At 38.3% G+C, this 21,414-nt stretch overlaps 2 protein-coding genes across 8 annotated transcripts in view; both read left to right on the top strand.

Moving 5' to 3' along the window:
* Window positions 1-21,414, top strand: part of LOC133554362 (gastrula zinc finger protein XlCGF57.1-like) — a 295,100-nt gene that overhangs the window by 246,684 nt on the left and 27,002 nt on the right. The gene's annotated exons all lie outside the window — the stretch shown is intronic.
* Window positions 104-21,216, top strand: LOC133554373 (zinc finger protein OZF-like). Of its 4 annotated transcripts, none has more exons than XM_061903037.1 (3): window positions 104-594; window positions 6,419-6,565; window positions 19,122-21,216. In XM_061903037.1, exon 3 carries the CDS (start codon window positions 19,172-19,174, stop codon window positions 20,531-20,533), a length of 1,362 nt encoding a protein of 453 aa, XP_061759021.1. In that variant the 5' UTR covers window positions 104-594; window positions 6,419-6,565; window positions 19,122-19,171; the 3' UTR covers window positions 20,534-21,216. The 4 variants fall into 4 exon arrangements, with proteins under 4 accessions (XP_061759021.1, XP_061759024.1, XP_061759022.1 ...); XM_061903038.1 differs by lacking the exon at window positions 104-594 and adding an exon at window positions 651-1,410; XM_061903040.1 differs by lacking the exon at window positions 6,419-6,565.

Genomic DNA, 21,414 nt, shown 5'->3' on the forward strand with positions numbered 1-21,414 from the left:
TTTTCTGAGGACGGGAATAAGCGGTAGAAATGGATGGATGGATGAAATAAAATAATATAAAGCAGGGTTCCCTCTCGGTCCACACTCCATATCTAAAGGTGGCGGTATTGCACACCAGAAGGTTGCTTGCCAACCGCCATTAAACCAACAAATGGCGAAGAAGAAGAATGCGGTAAAAGCAAAATGGCGGTTGATGGAGAAGGCCTAAACGTTGGCACATAAAATGTCGTTTAATGGAGTAAACATCGTCAATAATTGTTTTTATCCGGATGCATTAATTCGAGCGCCCTTTGACGCTTCTCGTGCTTTCTAGTTAACCAAAGCTAGTTGTTAGCCATCTTAGTTTGCTAGCTTAGCGTGTTAGCTGCTAACAAAAAAGCGACATGTTCGTACAACGATGCGCGGATTAAGAACACAGAACTAGTTATCAAAAATATCGCTAAGCAGAGATAAAGTGTGAGTGTAAAGTGCTGTGATTGTGTGAAAGGACGATAGAGTACGAGGAGGAACGTTGTCCAACAAAAGAGAACAAGAGACAACATCAACTACTGGACGCTGTTTTCAAGAAACATCCAGTTGTGTTACACAGGACAGGTTTGTTTACTTCTTACTCTCACATGTTTACTAACTGTATATTTATTTATTAGCACCATTCTTAAATATGTTGTTTGTAAGAATGTGGGTGTACGTCTGAAGATGATGCACGTCCCCAAACTATGTCCATAATCCGGCCTGCGGGAAATCCCATATTTAAAATTATTTTTTTTGTATATACCGTATTTCCTTGTATTGCCGCCTGGGCGCTAATTAATTTAAAACCCTTTCTCACTCCTGCGCTTACCAAAGGCATGCGGTAAAAATAAGCATGCGCTAATTATTTTAAAACCTCTTCTCACTCCAGCACTTACCAAAGGCATGCAGTAAAAATTGGAATGTGATGTAAGCTTGGACCTTAAAAGGGAACATTATCACCAGACCTATGTAAGCTTCAATATATACATTGATGGTGCAGAAAAAAGACCATATATATTTTTAACCGATTTCCGAACTCTTCGCTTTTTTTGCGAAGACGTCAGAACGTGACATCTCCCAGGTAATACAGCCGCCATTTTCATTTTCAACACATTACAAACACCGGGTCTCAGCTCTGTTATTTTCCGTTTTTTTGACAATTTTTTTGGAACTTTGGAGACATCATGCTTCGTCGGTGTGTTGTCGGAGGGTGTAACAACACTAACAGGGAGGGATTCAAGTTGCACCACTGGCCCGAAGATGCGAAAGTGTCTCCCGCCAGACCCCCGTTGAATGTGCCAGAATGTCTCCACATTTTACCGGCGATGACACACATGGCACAGAGATGTATGGATAACCTGCAGATGCATTTGCGATAAAGTCAACGAAATCACAAAGGTGAGTTTTGTTGATGTTGACTTATGTGCTAATCAGACATATTTGGTTGCGGCGTGACTGCCAGCTAATCAATGCTAACATGGTATGCTAATCGATCCTAACATGCTATTTACCGGCGGTTCTAAGGCAGACATGGCACAGAGATGTATGGATAACCTGCAGATGCATTTGCAACTATATTACGTTTCCTTCCACCCACATTTAATGCGAAAAAAACCCTTACCAATCGACGGATTTAAGTTGCTCCATTATCACAAAATGTGAAAGTCCTGATCGTTTGGTCCGCACATTTTACCGGCGATGCTAATGCAGCTATTCGGCCATGCTATGGCTATGAATAGCCTCAATAGCTATTGGCTCAATAGCTTCAGTGTCTTCTTCAATACTTTCATACTCCAACCATTCGTTTCAATACATGCGTAATCTGTTAAATCGCTTAAGTCGCTGAAATCCGAGTCTGAATCCGAGCTAATGTCGCTATATCTTGCTGTGGTATTCGCCATTGTTTGTTTACATTGGCAGCACTGTATGACGTCACAGGGACATGGATAGTCTCATCGCAAATAGCGAAAATCAAGCACTTTAAAGCTTTTTTTAGGGATATTCGGGGACCGGTAAAATTTTGAAAAAAACTTCAAAAAATACAGCAAGCCACTGGGAACTTATTTTTATTGTTTTTAAACCTTTTGAAATTGTGATAATGTTCCCCTTTAAATCCTACCGAATAGCTTCTTCCCTTTATGCGATTTTAAATTACCCGTATTGAAATCAGCCTGATGACAGGGGAAGTGTCACTCGTGACGTCACGAGTTTGACTAGGCGGCAATACTAAGCATGCGCTAATTATTTTGCAAAGCGATTTTGACCCGGCAGTAATTCAAGGCAGGCGCATACTCTATGCCAGTGGTTCTCAAATGGGGGTACGCATACCCCTGGGGGTACTTGAAGGTATGCCAAGGGGTACGTGAGATTTTTTTAAAAATATTCTAAAAAATAGCAACAATTCAAAAATCCTTTATAAATATATTTATTGAATAATACTTCAACAAAATATGAATGTAAATTCATAAACAGTGAAAAAAATACAACAATGCAATATTCAGTGTTGACGGATAGATTTTTTTGTGGACATGGTCCATAAATATTGATGTTAAAGATTTCTTTTTTTGTTTAGAATTAAGTTGACGAATCCAGATGGATCTTTATTACAATCCCCAAAGAGGGCACTTTAAGTTTATGATTACTTCTATGTGTAGAAATCCTTATTTATAATTGAATCATTTGTTTATTTTTCAACAAGTTTTTAGTTATTTTTACATCTTTTTTTTCCAAATAGTTCAAGAAAGACCACTACAAATGAGCAATATTTTGCACTGTTATACAATTTAATAAATCAGAAACTGATAACATAGTGCTGTATTTTACTTCTTTATCTATTTTTTTCAACCAAAATGCTTTGCTCTGATTAGGGGGTACTTGAATAAAAATATGTTCACAGGGGGTACATCACTAAAAGAAGGTTGAGAACCACTGCTCTATGCCATGCGGCAATTCAAGGAAATACAGCATTTCTAATTATTATTTTTTAAATCTGTTTTTTTTTTAAATAATTTTTTTAACCGCTTTTTACTCTCGGTAGAAAAAAAGAGTAGTACACCTCTCACGGTGAATACACAATCTTCACAGCCTTCGTTCAGTCCGATTGAGATGACAAAACATTTTAGCTCGTGTTGATCGTATTGGAACACTGAAACAGTTTGCAGTTAAATAAAGGACGTGAGATCATCACAGTAAACAAACTAAAGACTTTATAAACTAATTGTGACAACGTTCACGACACATCTTCTGCTGCATGTTTCCTCACCTCATTAGCTCCCAGTCACAGCAGCTGATTGTTGCTGTATTGAGAAAATAAAAGCCACATCAAATAGTTTTTCTCCTTCACTGTATACCTTTAGTGTGGGGACAAGTGCGCCGGTCTCCAATATTGTCCACACCTGTCTCCATCCAAACACAGCCGGGAATTGAGGGAAAATTACATTAAACCAATCGCTTGGCTCCGATTACTCCGGGGGGAAATCTATTGAGCAATGTCTGTGTAGCTTGTCCGCCATGATTTTAAAGCCAAACGACACTACTGCGCAATCGCCTGACTTGGTGTTGCCTAAAATGCATTAATTAATGCTGGGGTTTTGGTAATTAAAAATTTAGACATATTACTAACTGTCTGGAATTTTATCGTAAATGATCATTACACAGTTTATTGTTACATCCACCTGTCTATCTATTTTCTACCGCGTGTCGTTTTCGGAGTCGCGGCGGGTGCTGGAGCCTATCTCAGCTGCATTCGGGCGAAAGGCGGGGTACACCCTGGACAAGTCGCCCCCTCATCGCAGGGCCAACACAGATAAACATTCACACTCACGTTCACACACTAGGGCCAATTTAGTCTTGCCAGTCAACCTATCCCTCGTCCATTAACAAGTAAATAGGTCAAGTTCGGTCACGGCATGTTCTTGCCGTCGATGTTGGTCAATTTTTTTAGGGCGTGGTCGACAACCCGTGGCTCTAGAGCCGCATGCCGCTCTTTAGCACCGTCCCAGAGGGGGAAAAAATACAAAAAAAAACATTTTTTAGCTTTAATATGGTTTCTGTCGGAGGACAAACATGACACAAACCTCCCTAATTGTCATAAAGTACACTGCTTACATTAAATATGCTTCACTGATTCGAGTATTTGGCGAGCACCGTTTTGTCCTACTAATTTTGTCGGTCCTTGAACTCACCAGAGTTTGTTTACATGTACAACTTTCTCCGACTTTCTAGTAGTGTTTTGTGCCACTTTTTTTTCTGTCGCATTTTGTCCACCAAACTTTTAACGTTGTGCATGAGTGAATGCACAAGGGTGAGTTTTGTTGACGTTATTGAGTTGTGTGGAGTGCTAATCAGACATATTTGGTGCAAGCTAATCGATGCTAACATGCTATATAGCAGTGCTCACCAACGTGGTCCCCGCGGGCACCAGATAGCCCGTAAGGACCTGATGAGTAGCCCACTGGCCTGTTCTAAAAATAGCTCAAATAGCAGCACTTACCAGTGAGCTGGTAAATAAAATTGGATTTATTTACTAGCAAGCTGGTTTGCTTTGCTTGACATTTTTAATTCTGAGACAAAACTCAAATAGGATTTGAAAATCCATGAAAATATTTTAAAGACTTGGTCTTCACTTGTTTAAATAAATTAATTTATTTTTTTACTTTGCTACTTGGATTTTTCAGAAAGACAATTTTAGAGGAAAAATACAACCTTAAAAATGATTTTAGGATTTTTAAACACATACACCTTTTTACCTTTTAAATTCCTTCCTTTTCTTTCCTGACAATTTAAATCAATGTTCAAGTATTATTTTTTTTTTATTTTAAAGAATAATAAATACATTTTAATTTAATTCTTCATTTTAGCTTCTGTTTTTTCGACGAAGAATATTTGTGAAATATTTCTTCAAACCTATGATTAAAATTCAAAAAGATTATTCTGGCAAATCTAGAAAATCTGTAGAATCAAATTTAAATCTTATTTCAAAGTTTTTTGAATTTATCTGAAAATTTTTGTTCTGGAAAATCTAGAAGAAATAATGATCTGACTTTGTTAGAAATATAGCTTGATCCAATTTGTTATATATTCTAACAAAGTGCAGATTGGATTTTAACCTATTTGAAAATTGTCATCAAAATTCTAAAATTAATCTTAATCAGGAAAAATTACTAATGATGTTCCGTAAAACATTTTTTTAATTTTTAAAAAAAGATTTGAATTAGTCAGTTTTTCTCTTCATTTTTTTTCGGTAAAATTTTGAATTTTAAAGAGTCGAAATTGAAGATAAACTATGTTTAAAAAATGTATTCTCATTTTTTCCGTGTTTTCTCCTCTTTTAAACCGTTCTATTAAGTGTTTTTTCCATCATTTATTCTCTACAAAAAACCTTCCGTATAAGGAAAAAAATATACAACGGAATGACAGACAGAAATACCCATTTTTTTATATATATATAGATGTATTTATTAAAGGTAAGTTGAGGAAATTGGCTATTTCTGGCAATTTATTTAAGTGTGTATCAAACTGGTAGCCCTTCGCATTAATCAGTACCCAAGAAGTAGCTCTTGGTTTCAAAAAGGTTGGTGACCCCTGCTGTATAGGCTAGCTATATGTACATATTGCATCATTATGCCTCATTTGTTGGTATATTTGAGGTCATTTAATTTTCTTTAAGTCCTCTTAATTCAATTTATATCTCATGACACACTATCTGTATGTAATCCATCCATCCATTTTTCTACCGCTTGTCCCGTTCGGGGTCGCTGTAGCCTATCTCAGCTGCATTCGGAAGGAAGGCGGTATATGGCTTTTAATTTTTTGCGGCTCCAGACAGATTTGTTTTTGTATTTTTGGACCAATATGGCTCTTTCAACATTTCAGGTTGCCGACCCCTGCTTTAGGGCATTACGGCAAAGGACAGGGCGGTCGCGGCTTTTGCCGCAGTTGCCGTGGTCAAATTCGGGCCCTGTTAATGACATACGCTCATAACATGCAACACAAGATATTTCAAGCCTTCTTTTGATATAATGTTAATTGCTTACAGCTTATGAAAACATTGAACTGGAAATCTCAGAAAATGTTGGGTTTTCAAAAACTGCAATTCAAAAAAAGTTTAATACATAATCTCACTTTGTATGTAATGTTCTTTTGTGTGAGTGTGAATGTTTACTTGTGTTGGCCCTGCGATGAGGTGGCGACTTCCGCCCGAACGCAGCTGAGATAGGCACCAGCCACCCCGCCACCCTGAGAGGGACAAGCGTTAGAAAATGGATGGATGGGAGTTTCACCTGTATAATATAATGACTGAGTGAAACTTGCGACTTTTTTCTCTGACTACCTTTGAACGTTCACTTACCGAAGCGGCATTTATGTGGCAACTTGTTGTAAGCTTTTTTTTTTACCTCAAACTTAGGGTGACGTTGGTCGTTCCTGGCCGAGTAGTACTCTTTCCTGCTAGCGGCAGACGTGAAATGGAGCCATCACTGCCTGCTTTGAAACCAGTCAGAATATATCTCCTCATGTGCATCTGAATGAGAAGGCCTTCATTTCAATTTAACAGGTAACAGCGCTAACATTAAAGGCGGTATTAGTACCTGTTGTATTTACACCAGATAAGTGCTGCCTGTGATGAGATCAGTGTGGTTCTGAAATGCTACATTCATTTATAGTTATTGCATGCTATGTGCTCAAACGTTTCAGCATATTGCTTGTATTGTCATGTACTTGATGAAGAAGATACTTCGGAATTATTACGAGTAACACTGCTGCGATCATTTCTTGTTAAGTGGTGAGTGCTTATTTCGCCCGGGCTTCGCCATGTTGCTGTTTGATGTCACTAGGTGCGTAGTGCACACCTGGGCAAAATACGGCCCGCGGGCCACATTAAGATTTTCAATCCGGCCCAACATTCTACATAATTTTTTTAGACCTTTAACTAGAGATGTCCGATAATGTTTTTTTGTGGATATTCCGATATTGTCCAACTCTTAATTACCGATTCCGATATCAACCGATACCAATATCTATAGTTGTGGAATTAACACATTATTATGCTTAATTTTGTTATGATGCTCCGGTTGATGCATTAAACAATGTAACAAGGTTTTACAAAATAAATCAACTGAAGTTATCGAAAAAAATGCCAGCATGCTTTTTTATTTATTATTGAAGTCACAAACTGCATTATATTTTTAACATGCCTTAAAACAGCAGCCTGGAATTTGGGACATGCTTTCCCTGAGAGAGGTTGAGGTGGGCGGGGTTGAGTTGGGGGGAGGGGTGCAAGGGGGTACCGGGGGGTGTATATTGTAGTGCCCCGGAAGAGTTAGTGCTGCAAGGGGGTCTGGGTATTTGTTCTGTTGTGTTTATGTTGTGTTACGGTGCGGATGTTCTCCCGAAATGTGTTTTTCATTCTTGTTTGGTGTGGGTTCACAGTGTGGCGCTTATTTGTAACAGTGTTAAAGTTGTTTATACGGCCACCCTCAGTGTGACCTGTATGGCTGTTGACCAAGTATGACTTGCTTTCACTTTTGTGTGAAAAGCCGGAGATATTATGTGATTGGGCCGGCACGCAAAGGCAGTGCCTTTAAAGTTTATTGGCGCTCTGTACTTCTCCCTACGTCCTTGTACCACTCCGTACAGCGGCGTTTTAAAAAGTCATACATTTTAGTTTTTGAAACCGATACCGATAATTTCCGATACTACATTTTAAAAGCATTTATTGGCCGATAATATCGGCTGTCCGATATTATCGGACATCTCTACCTTTAACATCAAAACTGTAGTCGCCATTATGATGTGCAGTGGCGTTTTTAAATTACCGTAAGTCTTGAACCATAGAAAGTATTTCAATGGTTGAAATCTGTGATTTTGCATTTTTTACGAGTTGTTGCGGTAATCTATGTCACAGCAGCTCAGACGAGGAACAAAGTAGTCTGCGGGGTTTGTTTTCAGAGCAGCCAGCCCAAAACACATGTATCAGGAACAAATGCGGAAGCATATTTTTACAATAAATATCCTGCATAAAAGTTATAATATATCCATATTTTGCTGTTTGTTATGCTTTTGTCGCGCTTTGCTTGATTGTAAAAGATGTCTATAGAGGAGCTGGTCTGAGAAGTAAAAGAGCAACGTTCATATGTTAATATTCAGTGTTTTATTGTTCATAGTTAAGATTGTAAATCCCGCTTTCTTTATTTTAATGTACATTTTGGGTGTCCCATTCAGTAAAAATGTTTAAATTACATTGTTTTTTGAGGTAACCTGTAATAACTTTGAAAAAATTCTATAAGACATTGTTTATTTTTATTATTTTTGTTCCTGAACAAAAAAGGACCCAAATACACATACTGTATAGGAGATTTTTAGCGCTAAATGTGTATTTATAATTTATTAAACCAAGCGCTTGGGTCCGTTTACACAGTGGAAATCTCCTGAGCAAGGTCTGTGTAGTTTGTCCGCCATGATTTTAGAGCTTTTCGACGCTAGTGTGCATGCGCCTAGCTTAAAGGTCTACTGAAACCCACTACTACCAACCACGCAGTCTGATAGTTTATAGATCAATGATAAAATCTTAACGTTGCAACACATGCCAATACGGCCGGTTTAGTTTACTAAATTACAATTTTAAATTTCCCGCGGAGTTTCCTGTTGAAAACGTCGCGAAATGATGATGCGTATGATGACGCGTGTTTGTGACGTTATTGGTTGGAGGGGACATTTTAGCCCAGGACCACTTACAGCTAAAAGTCGTCTCTTTTCATCGCGCGATTACACAGTATTTTGGACATATGTGTTGCTGAATCTTTTGCAATTTGTTCATTTAATAATAATGTTGTCAAATAAGAATGCTGTTGGTGGAAAGCGGTGGATTGCAGCTGCCTTTAGCACAGAAACTCAGCCGGTGTTTCTTTGTTTGTTAGCTTTAACACAGAGCGGTCAAGTGAACATGTTTCTCTACGTCAACCAGCAAGTTTTTGGATGGGAAAATTGTGATATTAAGTTGTCATACCAGAGACTTGAGTGGATTACGCGACCTCATCCTCCAGCTCAAAAAGACAGCTGTGATCTTGGCTCCTCGGCTTCTCTCAGAGACACTGGCCTTCACCGCAGCCATCCGACTTTCAGCTATGACTTTATAATCTCACTAAAATACTATTAACACAATAAGCAGATAAGGGATTTTCCAGAATTATCTTAGTAAATGTGTCTAATTACATCTGAAACGCTCCCACTGCCGCCGCCTGGAGCCGTCGCCTTTTTTTTTCTTTTTTTTTTTTTTTTTTAGTGCTTCACTCTAACTTTCCTCATCCATGAATCTTTCATCCTCGCTCAAATTAATGGGGAAATCGTCGCTTTCTCGGTCCAAATTGCTCTTACTGCTGGTGGCTCTCATAAACAAAGTGAAAATGTGAGGAGCCCTCACACCGTTGACGTCACGCGCACATCGTCTACTATTTCTGGTACAGGCAAGGCTTTTTTATTAGCGACCAAAAGTTGCAAACTTTATCGTCGAAGTTCTCTACAAAATCCTTTCAGCAAAAATATGGCAATATCGCGAAATAATCAAGTATGACACATAGAATGGACCTGTTATCCCCGTTTAGATAAGAAAATCTCATTTCAGTAGGCCTTTAAATTACTTAATTCAATAACTGTGCATCATATCCTCATCTGGAAACAATCACACCGGAATTGTGTACCGTGACAAAACATCAGACCAGAACTCTGTAATCATGGCGAGTTTACTGACAGTAAGAACTTTACACTGCTTTATATCACAAATGGCAACAGCGGCAGATGAATGTCCCATAACAAGAAGATAGAGAAAAGGAAGAAGCTTATCGACTACGGCGTTCACGAAATACAAAGACGGAAGCGCGCAATTTTTCAGGATTTATGAAGATTCCAAATACAGATCAGCAGGTACCAGAAGGTTAGAAAATCTGCTTTTGCATAATATTATGAAACAAAACGCCAGATAATGTCTTACCTTGTACACACACCATAATAATACTCGTATGTTGAAGCACATCAAGCGGTGCGGCTTCATAGCTTGCCAAAGTTGTACTAAAACATTTTGGTGAATTTTTAAGCGCCATGTGTAATGTTCTATATTTTTAATGGAATATATAAAATGTTGGTGCTGTTTACTTGAGTCATATTGCTTTCATAGTGCAGCCTATACTTATATCTTATGTTTGACTGCTATCTACTGGTGACACTTATCATGCCACTATGTACCAAATAAAAACGCTTCGAGGAGGGTAAACTTAACTTATTCCTTACATTAGACGCACCGGGTTATAAGGCGCACTGTCTACTTTTGAGGGGGGAAAAGGATTTTAAACGCGCCTTATAGTTTGGAAAATACGGTAAGTTTGATTGGACTTAACTTAGTCTATTTTTAAAATAAATTGGTTTTCTGTAAGTTATAGTCTCCTCACTTTATCCAGACAGTCACTAGGACAACAGACCCTGGGAGGACTTTGCTCTTTAAAAGGGAAATCCCGAACATATTCACTGCAGTAGGACTGTATAGCGATAAAAATAAAATCTCATGTCCCCCCCCAAAATACAATTTTCCGCTTTTTACACCTAGTTGTAAAATTTATTTTTTTTTAAATACAAATGACAGAGATAGTTTAAAATAAGTTTTTATTTTATTTTATCAAAAAAATAGCAGTGTGAAATGCCACTGCGTACACCGCTTTAGCAAAATCATAATTTGAATAATGTTCTTTTTAGACCAGATATAAATTGTACTTTTTATTAAATCATTTTCAGTGAACGAAATTACGAGCTTCCTCGGGGAAGAAATACTTATGTCTTGGAAAAAATAATTGTGTTAACAAAAATGCAACATTACATGCAATTAAATAATGATCTCCAACCTGCTTGGCACTCAGCATCAAGGGTTGGAATTGGGGATTAAGTCACCAAAAATGATTCCCGGGCGCGGCCACTGCTGCTGCTCACTGCTCCCCTCACCTCCCAGGGGGTGATCAAGGTTGATGGAGAATAATTTTACCACACCTAGTGTGTGTGTGACAATCATTGGTATTTAAACTTTATTTGAGATTTATAGTGAAAACGTAACAATTTCTGTCTTGAATAAAATACTTCTGCAAAAAAAATACTATTATATATTGTATTCAAATATATAAAAAAGTAAAACATGAAGAAAACTATAGTTTTTGGAAAATCAAGTGGATAAACGCCAGCTTTTTTCCATTCACTCGTCTTAGTGGTGGAAAATACTTTTAAAAAGTAGTTATAGTTTCTCATTACTTTACCAAATATAAATGAATTACTATAGGAGTTACTCTTTCATTAATGTAATGAATTACTCGGGAAATTAATTGTTTTATTCCCCCAAAAAAATTGAAAAATCGGGCTTATGCAAGTGACAGACATTTCATATTGGAGCAGACAGTTGAGTTTGTGCCTTTAAAAGGCGGGGCCTGTTGCCAAGTTACGTGTGACTTCAGCGACAACATTAGCTCAGTCTCAGTTGTGTGGGATAGCTTAGCAGTTTGTCACCAGTTCCAGCAGCTCTGCTGAATGCGTTCACTTGATTGTTACTTCTGGTCAGTAAAGAGATTGAATGAGCTTCCACTACTGTTGCCGCAAAACCAAAGTAATGACAACAGTTCTCTTTGGAACAAACGTCTCGCTTTCGCTAGCGTTAGCATTAGCCATGTTTTGAATCTCTGCCATGGAAGTAAAGGAGCAGGTTTTGATTGATTGAAACTTTTATTAGTAGATTGCACAGTACAGTACATATTCCGTACAATTGACCACTAAATGGTAACACGTTTTTCAACTTGTTTAAGTCGGGGTCCACGTTAATCAATTCATGGTGTACATATACACTATCAGCATAATGCAGTCATCACACAAGTTACTCATCAGAGTACATACATTGAATGATTTACATTATTTACAATCCGGGAAGTGGGATGTGGAGGGGGCTGGGTGGCGGGGGTTAGGTTTGGTTGATATCAGCACTTCAGTCATCAACAATGACATCATCTGAGAAATGGACATTGTAACAGTGTAGGTATGACTTCGTAGGATATGTACAGCGAGCGGTAAACATAGTGAGCTCAGAAAGCAAAAGAACATGTATATACTGTACATTTGATCATTTACATTTGATTATTTACAATCCGGGGAGGTGGGATGTGGTGGGGGGAGGGGGTTAGGCTAGGGTTGAAGCTGCCTGGAGGTGTTCTTTTAGTGTGGTTTTGAAGGAAGATAGAGATGCATTTTTTTTTACACTTGTTAGGAGTGCATTCCATATTGATGTGGCATAGAAGGAGAATGAGTTAAGACCTTTGCTAGATCGGATTCTGGTTTGACGTGGTTTGTGGAGCTCCCCCTGACATTGTGGTTATGGCAGTCATTCACATTCTGAAAGTAGTTTGACATGTCCTCCGGTATCAGGGAGGTGTAGCGAATTTTATAGACAAGGCTCAGTGCAAGTTGTCTTATGGTGTCCTCCACCCTGAGCCACCCCACTTTGGAGAAGTGGCTAGGAGTGAGGTGTGAGGACTACAGAAACTCCTCGGGGCAGGAAGTATGCTGGAGAAAGAGGAGGGGAAAAAAACATTTTAAAATGTTTTAAATCGTCTACAACACAGGTGTCAAACTCAAGGCCCAGGGGCCAGGTCTGGCCCGCTGCATCATTTTATAAGGCCCTTGAAGGAAGGTACCATATCTTTGCTGACTAAATGCATTTGTTCGTTCCGTTTTTCAACTTTAACATTAACCAATATTGCAACAAATATTGTATCGTCGTACTTTCCAAACAATCTTTGGGGTTCAAGTAAAAAAAAAAAAATACTTGAACTATGATTTCAAAGCAAGTAAACCATCAAATTGTTCACTGTAGGTTTTAGGGGTTATATTTATGGTGTTTATTTTTATTATTTTTTTTTTTTTACAGCATATTCACTTAAAATAAAAAAAAACTTTATTGCAGTAAAATTCTGTCAATGGAGAGTTTTTTTTTCTATGGTAAATTCGACGCTTGTTGTTTTTAATGTACCATACTGTAAACGGAAAAAGGGTCGCACATTTGTTGACGGTAAAAAACTGGCAGCTCTGTTGCCTGAAAAAAAAACAGAAAACAGTGGTGCCGTTTTTCCATTTACAGTAAGACGTTGTAAAACTACAATTTCCAGAAAGCTGGAAATTGTGATGTATCATGTTGTATGCTTGCATGTTTGAGATAAACTCAAACTCAACAGTACGATTAACAGTAAAAGTCTAGCCACTAAACTGGCAGTTTTTCCATTTACTGTAAAATGTTGTTTAAAAAAAAACTCTTTTTACTGCAGTAAAGTTCCCGTGAGTGAGTTGCCAGTTTTTGCTGTAAAATATACAGATTTGTTTTTTACAGTGTGCATAAAAAATATATAATATTCGAATGTATAGGCAAATTCATATATTGTTCAATGTGACAAGTGGCCCTTGAAGGACAGCCCTAACAGCAACGTGGCCCTTGACGAAAACAAGTGTGACACCCCTGGTCTATGACAAAAAAGTTGAATTTATCGATAAAATCGATATCGCCCAGGCCTACAAAAAGTTGCATCCAGGGTTGCACAACACAGACGATATACGACATAAATAATAATTTGGCTGACTATAGGGATTTAAAAACTAATGTAATGATAAATGTTCATGCAAATTTGACACTGACCAACCGAAGAATGCATCCTCAAAGCACTATAGCATTCTAACTAGCGAAACAGGTCCCTGAACACAGAAGGACTTTAAAAGCAAATAACAAATGATTTAAATCAGACCCATGAGTAGGAAATAATTGAATTGACATTGTTACAAGGCCATCCTGTTTTTTTGTCTGATAATAATTGTGACCAAAAATTGAATCATTCAATGATTTTGAAAGGATGAAGTATCAGTATCAGCGTTGGTATGTCTGATGCTACCCCTGTAACTGCTTGGTTTTGGAGCCAGACCTACATTTTAGTGCCAACCACAAAAAATGCTAAGTAGCAAACACAAGAATAACTGTTTAGTACATTTTAGCTGAAGTGTAGATAGAACCATGTGACAACAGGAAGTTTTATCCTTCCTCTTGTGTTAGGTTTCTGTTACCATCTCTTATGTTAACTGGTCGGTTTTGACCCATATCTTTAATCAGCTGTAAAATACACAAAAAACAATTATCTATCATCCAATTTGTTTCTCATCTCAACTCAGTATTCTTCTTCCTCCAAACACGACGAGTTGAGTTTATATCAAAATGGATACATGGATGATACAGCAGAGGATTGGGAAAATGTCATGTGGTCAGATGAAACCAAAATAGAACTTTTTGGTATAAACTCAACTTGTCGTGTTTGGAGGAAGAAGAATACTGAGTTGCATCCCAAGAACACCACACCTACTGTGAAGCATGGGGGTGGAAACATCATGATTTGGGGCTGTTTTTCTGCTAAAGGGACAGGACGATTGATCCGTGTTAAGGAAAGATGGGGTGGAAACATCATGCTTTGGGGCTGTTTTTCTGCTAAGGGGACAGGACGATTGATCCGTGTTAAGGAAAGAATGAACAGGGCCATGTATCGTGAGATTTTAAGCCAAAACCTCCTTCCATCAGTAAGAGCTTTGAATGGTTGACCAAATACTTATTTTCCACCATAATTTACAAATAAATTCTTTAAAATTCGTACAATGTGAATTCCTGGATTTTTTTCCCCACATTCTGTCTCTCACAGTTGAAGTGTACCTATGATGAAAATTACAGACCTTTGTCATCATTTTAAGTGGGTGAACTTGCACAATCGGTGGCTGACTAAATACTTTTTTGCCCCACTGTAAGTATCACATTCTTTATTTTTGGACAATATGAGACAACAGAGGTGGTGTCTGCAAAAACAAATTTTGAGGGAAGCGGAGCCCTGTCCTTCACCTGCAAGATTTCAGCAGGCAGCTCAGGTTTATTTTTCTTCACTGTACCCACCATGATAAGTTTCCTCCTGAGAAGTTCTTGTTCAAGGTCATAGCTGATAAAGAAATTGTCACAAGTAATATTGTGACCCTGCAGTCCAGTAGTCGTATCAAGGGCCACACGTTTTCCTTATTTTTTCTCAGTGATGCCACTCACAGCTTTGCCTGTGTAAATCTGTAGATTCCAGGTATAGCTAGATTTTGCCTCACAGGCTGCCCAGATTTTTAGGCCGTACTTCCCTGTCTTACTGGGTATGTATTGTCGGAAGGGGCATTTTCCCCGGAAAGGGACAAGATGTTCATTGACTGTCACCTTTGGCTCTGGGTTGAACATCAGTGGAAGGAGCTGCACCCATCTGTCCCAGACATACTTGATGGGGGAAAGCTTGTCAGATCTTGATCTGGTATCTCTGTTGTCAAACCTGAGGACTCTTGATATCATATGAAAGGTCTGAAGTGACATTGTTGCCCGGAAAATATTTCTGCCTGTCGATGCGTCCCAGAGACTATCAGTGGCCTCATTGCAGGATCTGTACACCCCAGCAATAAGAATAAATAAATAAATGATAAAGAACACCACCAATATAGGCATTCAGGTATTCTTTATCCAATGTCTTTCCACATGTCGCCATGGACTTTTTTTCCTTCAAAATTTGTCATAGCAATGATGACTCTTTTTAGTGACAATGTCATAAATAGCTCAAAACATGTCCTGATGTCAGTGACTCTCGTCACAGCAAACCTTGAGATTCCAGGGGTCATTTGCAGCAGCTGCCCTGCCATGTAAATCATGAAGTACTGAGCTCCAACAGACATTACCATTTTTGGACTTGAATCTCTCTGCGGTTGTAGCTTCACCAACGGTGACCTCCTCATCAGACTCATCAGATGTGTCTGTGTCTTCTGGATGATACTCCACATTGTCTACCTCCTCAGAAACCTGTTCATCCGTATCACTATGCTGCTCTGTGTGCTCTCCCTCATTTTCACCCAAAATATTATCCAGAACTTCTCTCACTGTGAATCTTTTTTTTGTCATTTTTGCACCATGCAAATTGGAAATGTGCACTCTGCAAGTCACCAACTCTATACTGAATTGACCTCACATGTCTGGACATGCCCGTCTTTAGTTTTTTTTTTTTTGTACTGGATAACAAGGTAAAATGAGAATCCCCAAAGCTTACATGATTGCAAGAGGAGCTGGCTGTCAGTGTGTTCAGTTTTGGCTTTAATTATTGCGTTATAATCTTATTTTTATAACTTGCTTGAAACCGACCTTAACAACACCAAGGTCATAAAATTTAGTGGAAAAAGAAAGTTTTATTTTGTTGAAATAGAGATTCCTGACAAAGTCAAAAAGCCTTGATGCAAAAAAATAAATGTATGTGGTTCTTTTATTAATTTAAAAACTAAAACGGGTCGGTGCCGACCCTAACACATTCCTTTCCATGTCCGGGTTGAGTAAGTTTTTACGTGTTCAGTCTCAGTAAGTCAAAGTAACCAGATATTAACAGTATATTAGTGAGGAGAAATAATAATAGTTTTGAAAAAAAACCACTGGAAATTATGTAGTATTTTACTGCATAATCCAGCAATTAATTAATAATTAGGGTTGGACTCCGCCAAGGCTGCCCTTTGTCACCGATTCTGCTCATAACTTTTATGGACAGAATTTCTAGGCGCAATCAAGGCGTTGAGGGGTTCCGGTTTGGTGGCCGTGGGATTAGGTCTCTGCTTTTTGCAGATGATGTGGTCCTGATGGCTTCATCTGACCGGGATCTTCAGCTCTCACTGGATCAGTTCGCAGCCGAGTGTGAAGCGACCGGAATGAGAATCAGCACCTCCAAGTCCGAGTCCATGGTTCTCTCCCGGAAAAGGGTGGAGTGCCATCTCCGGGTTGGGGAGGAGACCCTGCCCCAAGTGGAGGAGTTCATGTACCTAGGAGTCTTGTTCACAAGTGGGGGAGGAGTGGATCGTGAGATCGACAGCCGGATCGGTGGATGAATCCAGCAATTAAGCTAGTAGCCTTTGTAGCCTGTTTTAAAATGGTTCTATTAGTAATTCTATATTGGATAATTGCCCATTCCTAGTAAAGTCCCCCCGCCAAGGCTTGTTTTTGTTTCCTGTGAATATTGTTTTAAAGGGGAACATTATCACAATTTCAGAAGGGTTAAAACCAATAAAAATCAGTTCCCAGTGGGTTATTTTATTTTTCAAAGTTGTTTTCAAAATTTTACCCGTCCCGGAATATCCCTAAAAAAAAAAAGCTTTAAAGTGCTTGATTTTCGCTATTTGCCTAAGCCACTGTCCATTTCCCTGTGACGTCACATAGCGATTCCAATACAAACAATGGCGAATAGCACAGTATGATATAGCGACATTAGCTCGGATTCAGACTCGGATTTCAGCAGCTTAAGCGATTCAACAGATTACGCATGTATTGAAACAGATGGTTGGAGTATGGACGCAGATAGCAAAAACTAAATTGAAGAAGAAACTGAAGCTATTGAGCGAATAGCTATTGATGCTATTTGGCCATGCATGTCTGTCTTAGCATTGCCGGTAAAATGTGCAGACCAACCGATCAGGACTTTCGCATTGACACTGGATCAACTTAAATCCATTGATTGGTAAGTGTTTGTTTCACATTAAATGTGGGTGGAAGGAAACGCTGGATGTAAATATAGTTTCAAATGTACATACATGTAGCCTAAATAGCATGTTAGCATCGATTAGCTGGCAGTCATGCCGCGACCAAGTATGTCTGATTAGCACATAAGTCAATAAAATGAACAACACTCACCTTTGTGATTTCGTTGACTTTATCGTTGGGAATGCATCTGCTTTGAGTGTCGCAGGATATCCAGACATTCTTGCCATTTCTGTGCCATCTCTGTTGTAGCATCGCCGGTAAAAACCAAACGAGGGACTTTCGCATCTCTTGACACTGGAGCAACTTAAATCCGTCGACTGGTATTTGTTTGTTTGGCATTAAATGTGGATGGAGGGAAAGGCTTGATGTAAATATAGCTACAAATGAGGCATAATGCTGCAATAGTTACACAGCTAGCCTAAATAGCATATTAGCATCGATTACCATGCCGTGCTAATCGATGCACATTGTACGTATGTCAACTTGAATCCGTCCCTGATTGTGTTGTTACACCTTCCGACAACACACCAACCAGCCATGATGTCTCCAAGGTATCGGAAAATGGTCGAAAAAACGGAAATAACAAAGCTGATTTGACTCTATGCGTGTGATGTGGTAGGGAAAAACGGCTTTGAGTACCGATGTGACGTCGCTCAGAAAGGGATACACAGAAACGCGTTTAATTCGCCAAAATTCACCCAATTAGACTTGGGAAATAGGTTAAAAAAATATATGGTCTTTTTTTCTGCAACATCAAGGTATATATTGACACTTACATGGGTCTGGTGATAATGTTCCCCTTCAACGAGCAGCATGTTAGTGCGCCACAGAGATTTCAAAACAGTGTAGAACTTTTTTTGGTAACACTTTAGTATGGGGAACATAGTCTAAGTAACAAAGACTTAATTCAGAGTTATTTGGACACTAATGGAACATATAAGGGTTAGGGTTAGGGTTACTAATAAGCAATAATTCTGAAGTTATTGAGGGAAGACTGTTAGTTAAAGTTAAAGTACCAATGATTGGCACACACACACTAGGTGTGGCAAAATTATTCTCTGCATTTGACCCATCACCCTTGATCACCCCCTGTGAGGTGAGGGGAGCAGTGGGCAGCAGCGGTGGCCACACCCGGGAATCATTTTTGGTGATTTAACCCCCAATTCCAATTATTGATGCTGAGTGGCAAGCAGGGAGGTAATGGGTCCCATTTTTATAGTCTTTGGTATGACTCGGTTAATGGCATACTGGTTATATAAGGCCATGCATAATAAGGTATTAATAAGTACTTACTAATGACTAATTAAAAGCCAACATGCTACTAATTTTCATGTTAATTAGCAACTAATTAATGGTGAATATATTCCTTATACTTAAGTGTTACCCTTTTTTTGAAGTGTATGTAAACGTACTGAATGCATTGTCTGAATGAGCGTAGCTCGATGTTTCTAAAACATTTTTGTCTTCTTGTGTCTTGCAGACTTCTGTGAAGAACATCTTCTCCCTGAGCAACAGGAGTAGAGCTTCAGGATGGATGAGGAGGAGCCACAGCCCTCCCACCTTAAGAAGGAAGACGAGGCGCCACATACTCTGCACATTAAAAAAGAAGAGTACCCAATGGAGGAGGCTTCACAGCCCCCTCACATTAAAGAGGAAGGGGAGGAACACAGCATCAGTCAGGAGGGAGAGCAACTCGAATATTTGGAGGAATTTGCAGTGATTGGTGTGATTGTGAAGAGTGAAGATGATGAGGTCAAAGGTGAAAGTGAGAAGAAGAGAGAGGCGGAGCCTCCAAACAGCAGCTCAACTCAACACATAACAGAAACTGATGGAGACCACTGTGGAGGATCACAAGCAGACAAGATCTTAGCTCCACTATCAGATAGTGACGACACAACGTCTCACTCTCCTGACACTGATGATGAAGACTCTGAAGATGATAAGACATGTCACACTGACAACACACACTTTACATGTTCTCACTGTGACAAAACTTTCAAACGCTCTAGTTGTCTTAAAAGACACATGAGAACGCACACTGGAGAAAAACCTTTTACTTGTTCAATCTGTGGTAAAGGTTTTATACAAAGGGAAGATTTGAAAAGACACATGAGAATACACACTGGAGAAAAACCTTTTACCTGTTTAGTATGTGCTAAAGGTTTTGCACAAAGTGAAGATTTGAAAAGACACATGAGAACACACACTGGAGAAAAGCCTTTTTCTTGTTCAATATGTGGTAAATGTTTTACGCAAAGTGCTGGTTTGAAAAGACACATGAGAATACACACTGCAGATAAACCATTCATGTGCTCAATTTGTAGTAAAAGATTCACCCAGAAGGGACATTTGAGAATGCACACAAAATTACACACTGATAAAAAACATTTAAAAGGTGGTAAATGTTTTACACAACGTCACAATTTGGAACTACACATGAGAATTCATACTGGAGAAAAACCTTTTTCATGTTCAGGTTGTGGTAAAGGTTTTACGCAAAGTCACGAAATGAAACTACACATGAGAACACACACTGGAGAAAAACCTTTTTCCTGTTCAGTATGCGGTAAACGTTTTACACGTAGTACCCCTTTGAAAACACACATGAGAAGACACACTGGAGAAAAACCTTTTTCATGTTCAAGTTGTGGTAGATGCTTTATACAAAGTCACGAATTAAAAATACACTTGAGAACCCACACTGGAGAAAAGCCTTTTATCTGTTCAGTATGCGGTAAACGTTTTACACGTAGTACCTATTTGAAAACACACATGAGAATACACACAGGAGAGAGAGTGTTGAGTTGCAGTGTGTGTGATGAAAGATTCTCTTATAAGTACCAGTGTAAGAAACACAAGTGTGCTGGTGAGAACAGCAGCAACAAACTCTGACTCTCTAACATCATCTGCACGTAAAACATGTGTGACATCATTGTTGTGTGTACAATGCAATCCATCTATTATGCTAAAGATAAGAGATAAGACATGTAAGATTACTGCTCTTTTTCAGTCATGTACATGAATTGATATACGACATTGTGTACAACATGAAGGGAACATTTTGGTGAGAGTTAATAGTGCAAAACCAAAGTTGCATCTAATAAACATTCATAATTCACCTTTTTCTATACTTTCATAGTAGGGTTTTATATATATATATATATTGTTTTTTAAATAAATGTTACACATTTACATTTCTAATTGTAAATTACTCCATAGATTAAGTTGTTTATATTTGCTTTACATTTGTTCATTCCTTTGCTTTTAATTACGCATAAATCCCTCTTAGTTAATATTTACTGGATCACATCTGAAACATCTTCTGGACCATTTCTGGATGCATATTATTATTTACTTTATACATAGTTTGAGCAGTTGTCTTTCATACGAGATCATTTACTTTTAAAATGTATGACTTCGTAATTAATTTGTTGAGTCTTGATAATTGATGCTATTGGCTTTATTACTCTCTTATGTAATATGAATATTGTTTAATGATTGTTTCATATGTATGTCTCCAGACCTTTGTTGCAATAAACAATGTATGCTTCAACAAAAGTTGGGAACATTTTAAATGTAGTTAATATTTGTGAGTATGAATTTTGTTCTATTTGATATTTCCTGGAATATGATGTATATGTAGATTCCAGTTTACTTCTTAATTTTTAATAACTTCTAAAAATGTGATTACCTTTGCTGAATTTATTTCAATATTATCCAACATGTTTTACGTTTTTACAATATCTAATTATGATATATTTAGTTTTATTGAA

The sequence above is a fragment of the Nerophis ophidion genome, linkage group LG06 (assembly GCF_033978795.1).
Source record: "Nerophis ophidion isolate RoL-2023_Sa linkage group LG06, RoL_Noph_v1.0, whole genome shotgun sequence".
NCBI lineage: Eukaryota > Metazoa > Chordata > Actinopteri > Syngnathiformes > Syngnathidae > Nerophis > Nerophis ophidion.

Bases quoted from the DNA above. Each gene is read 5' to 3' on its own strand.
- LOC133554373 (XM_061903037.1), top strand. From the start codon at position 19,172: ATGGATGAGGAGGAGCCACAGCCCTCCCACCTTAAGAAGGAAGACGAG.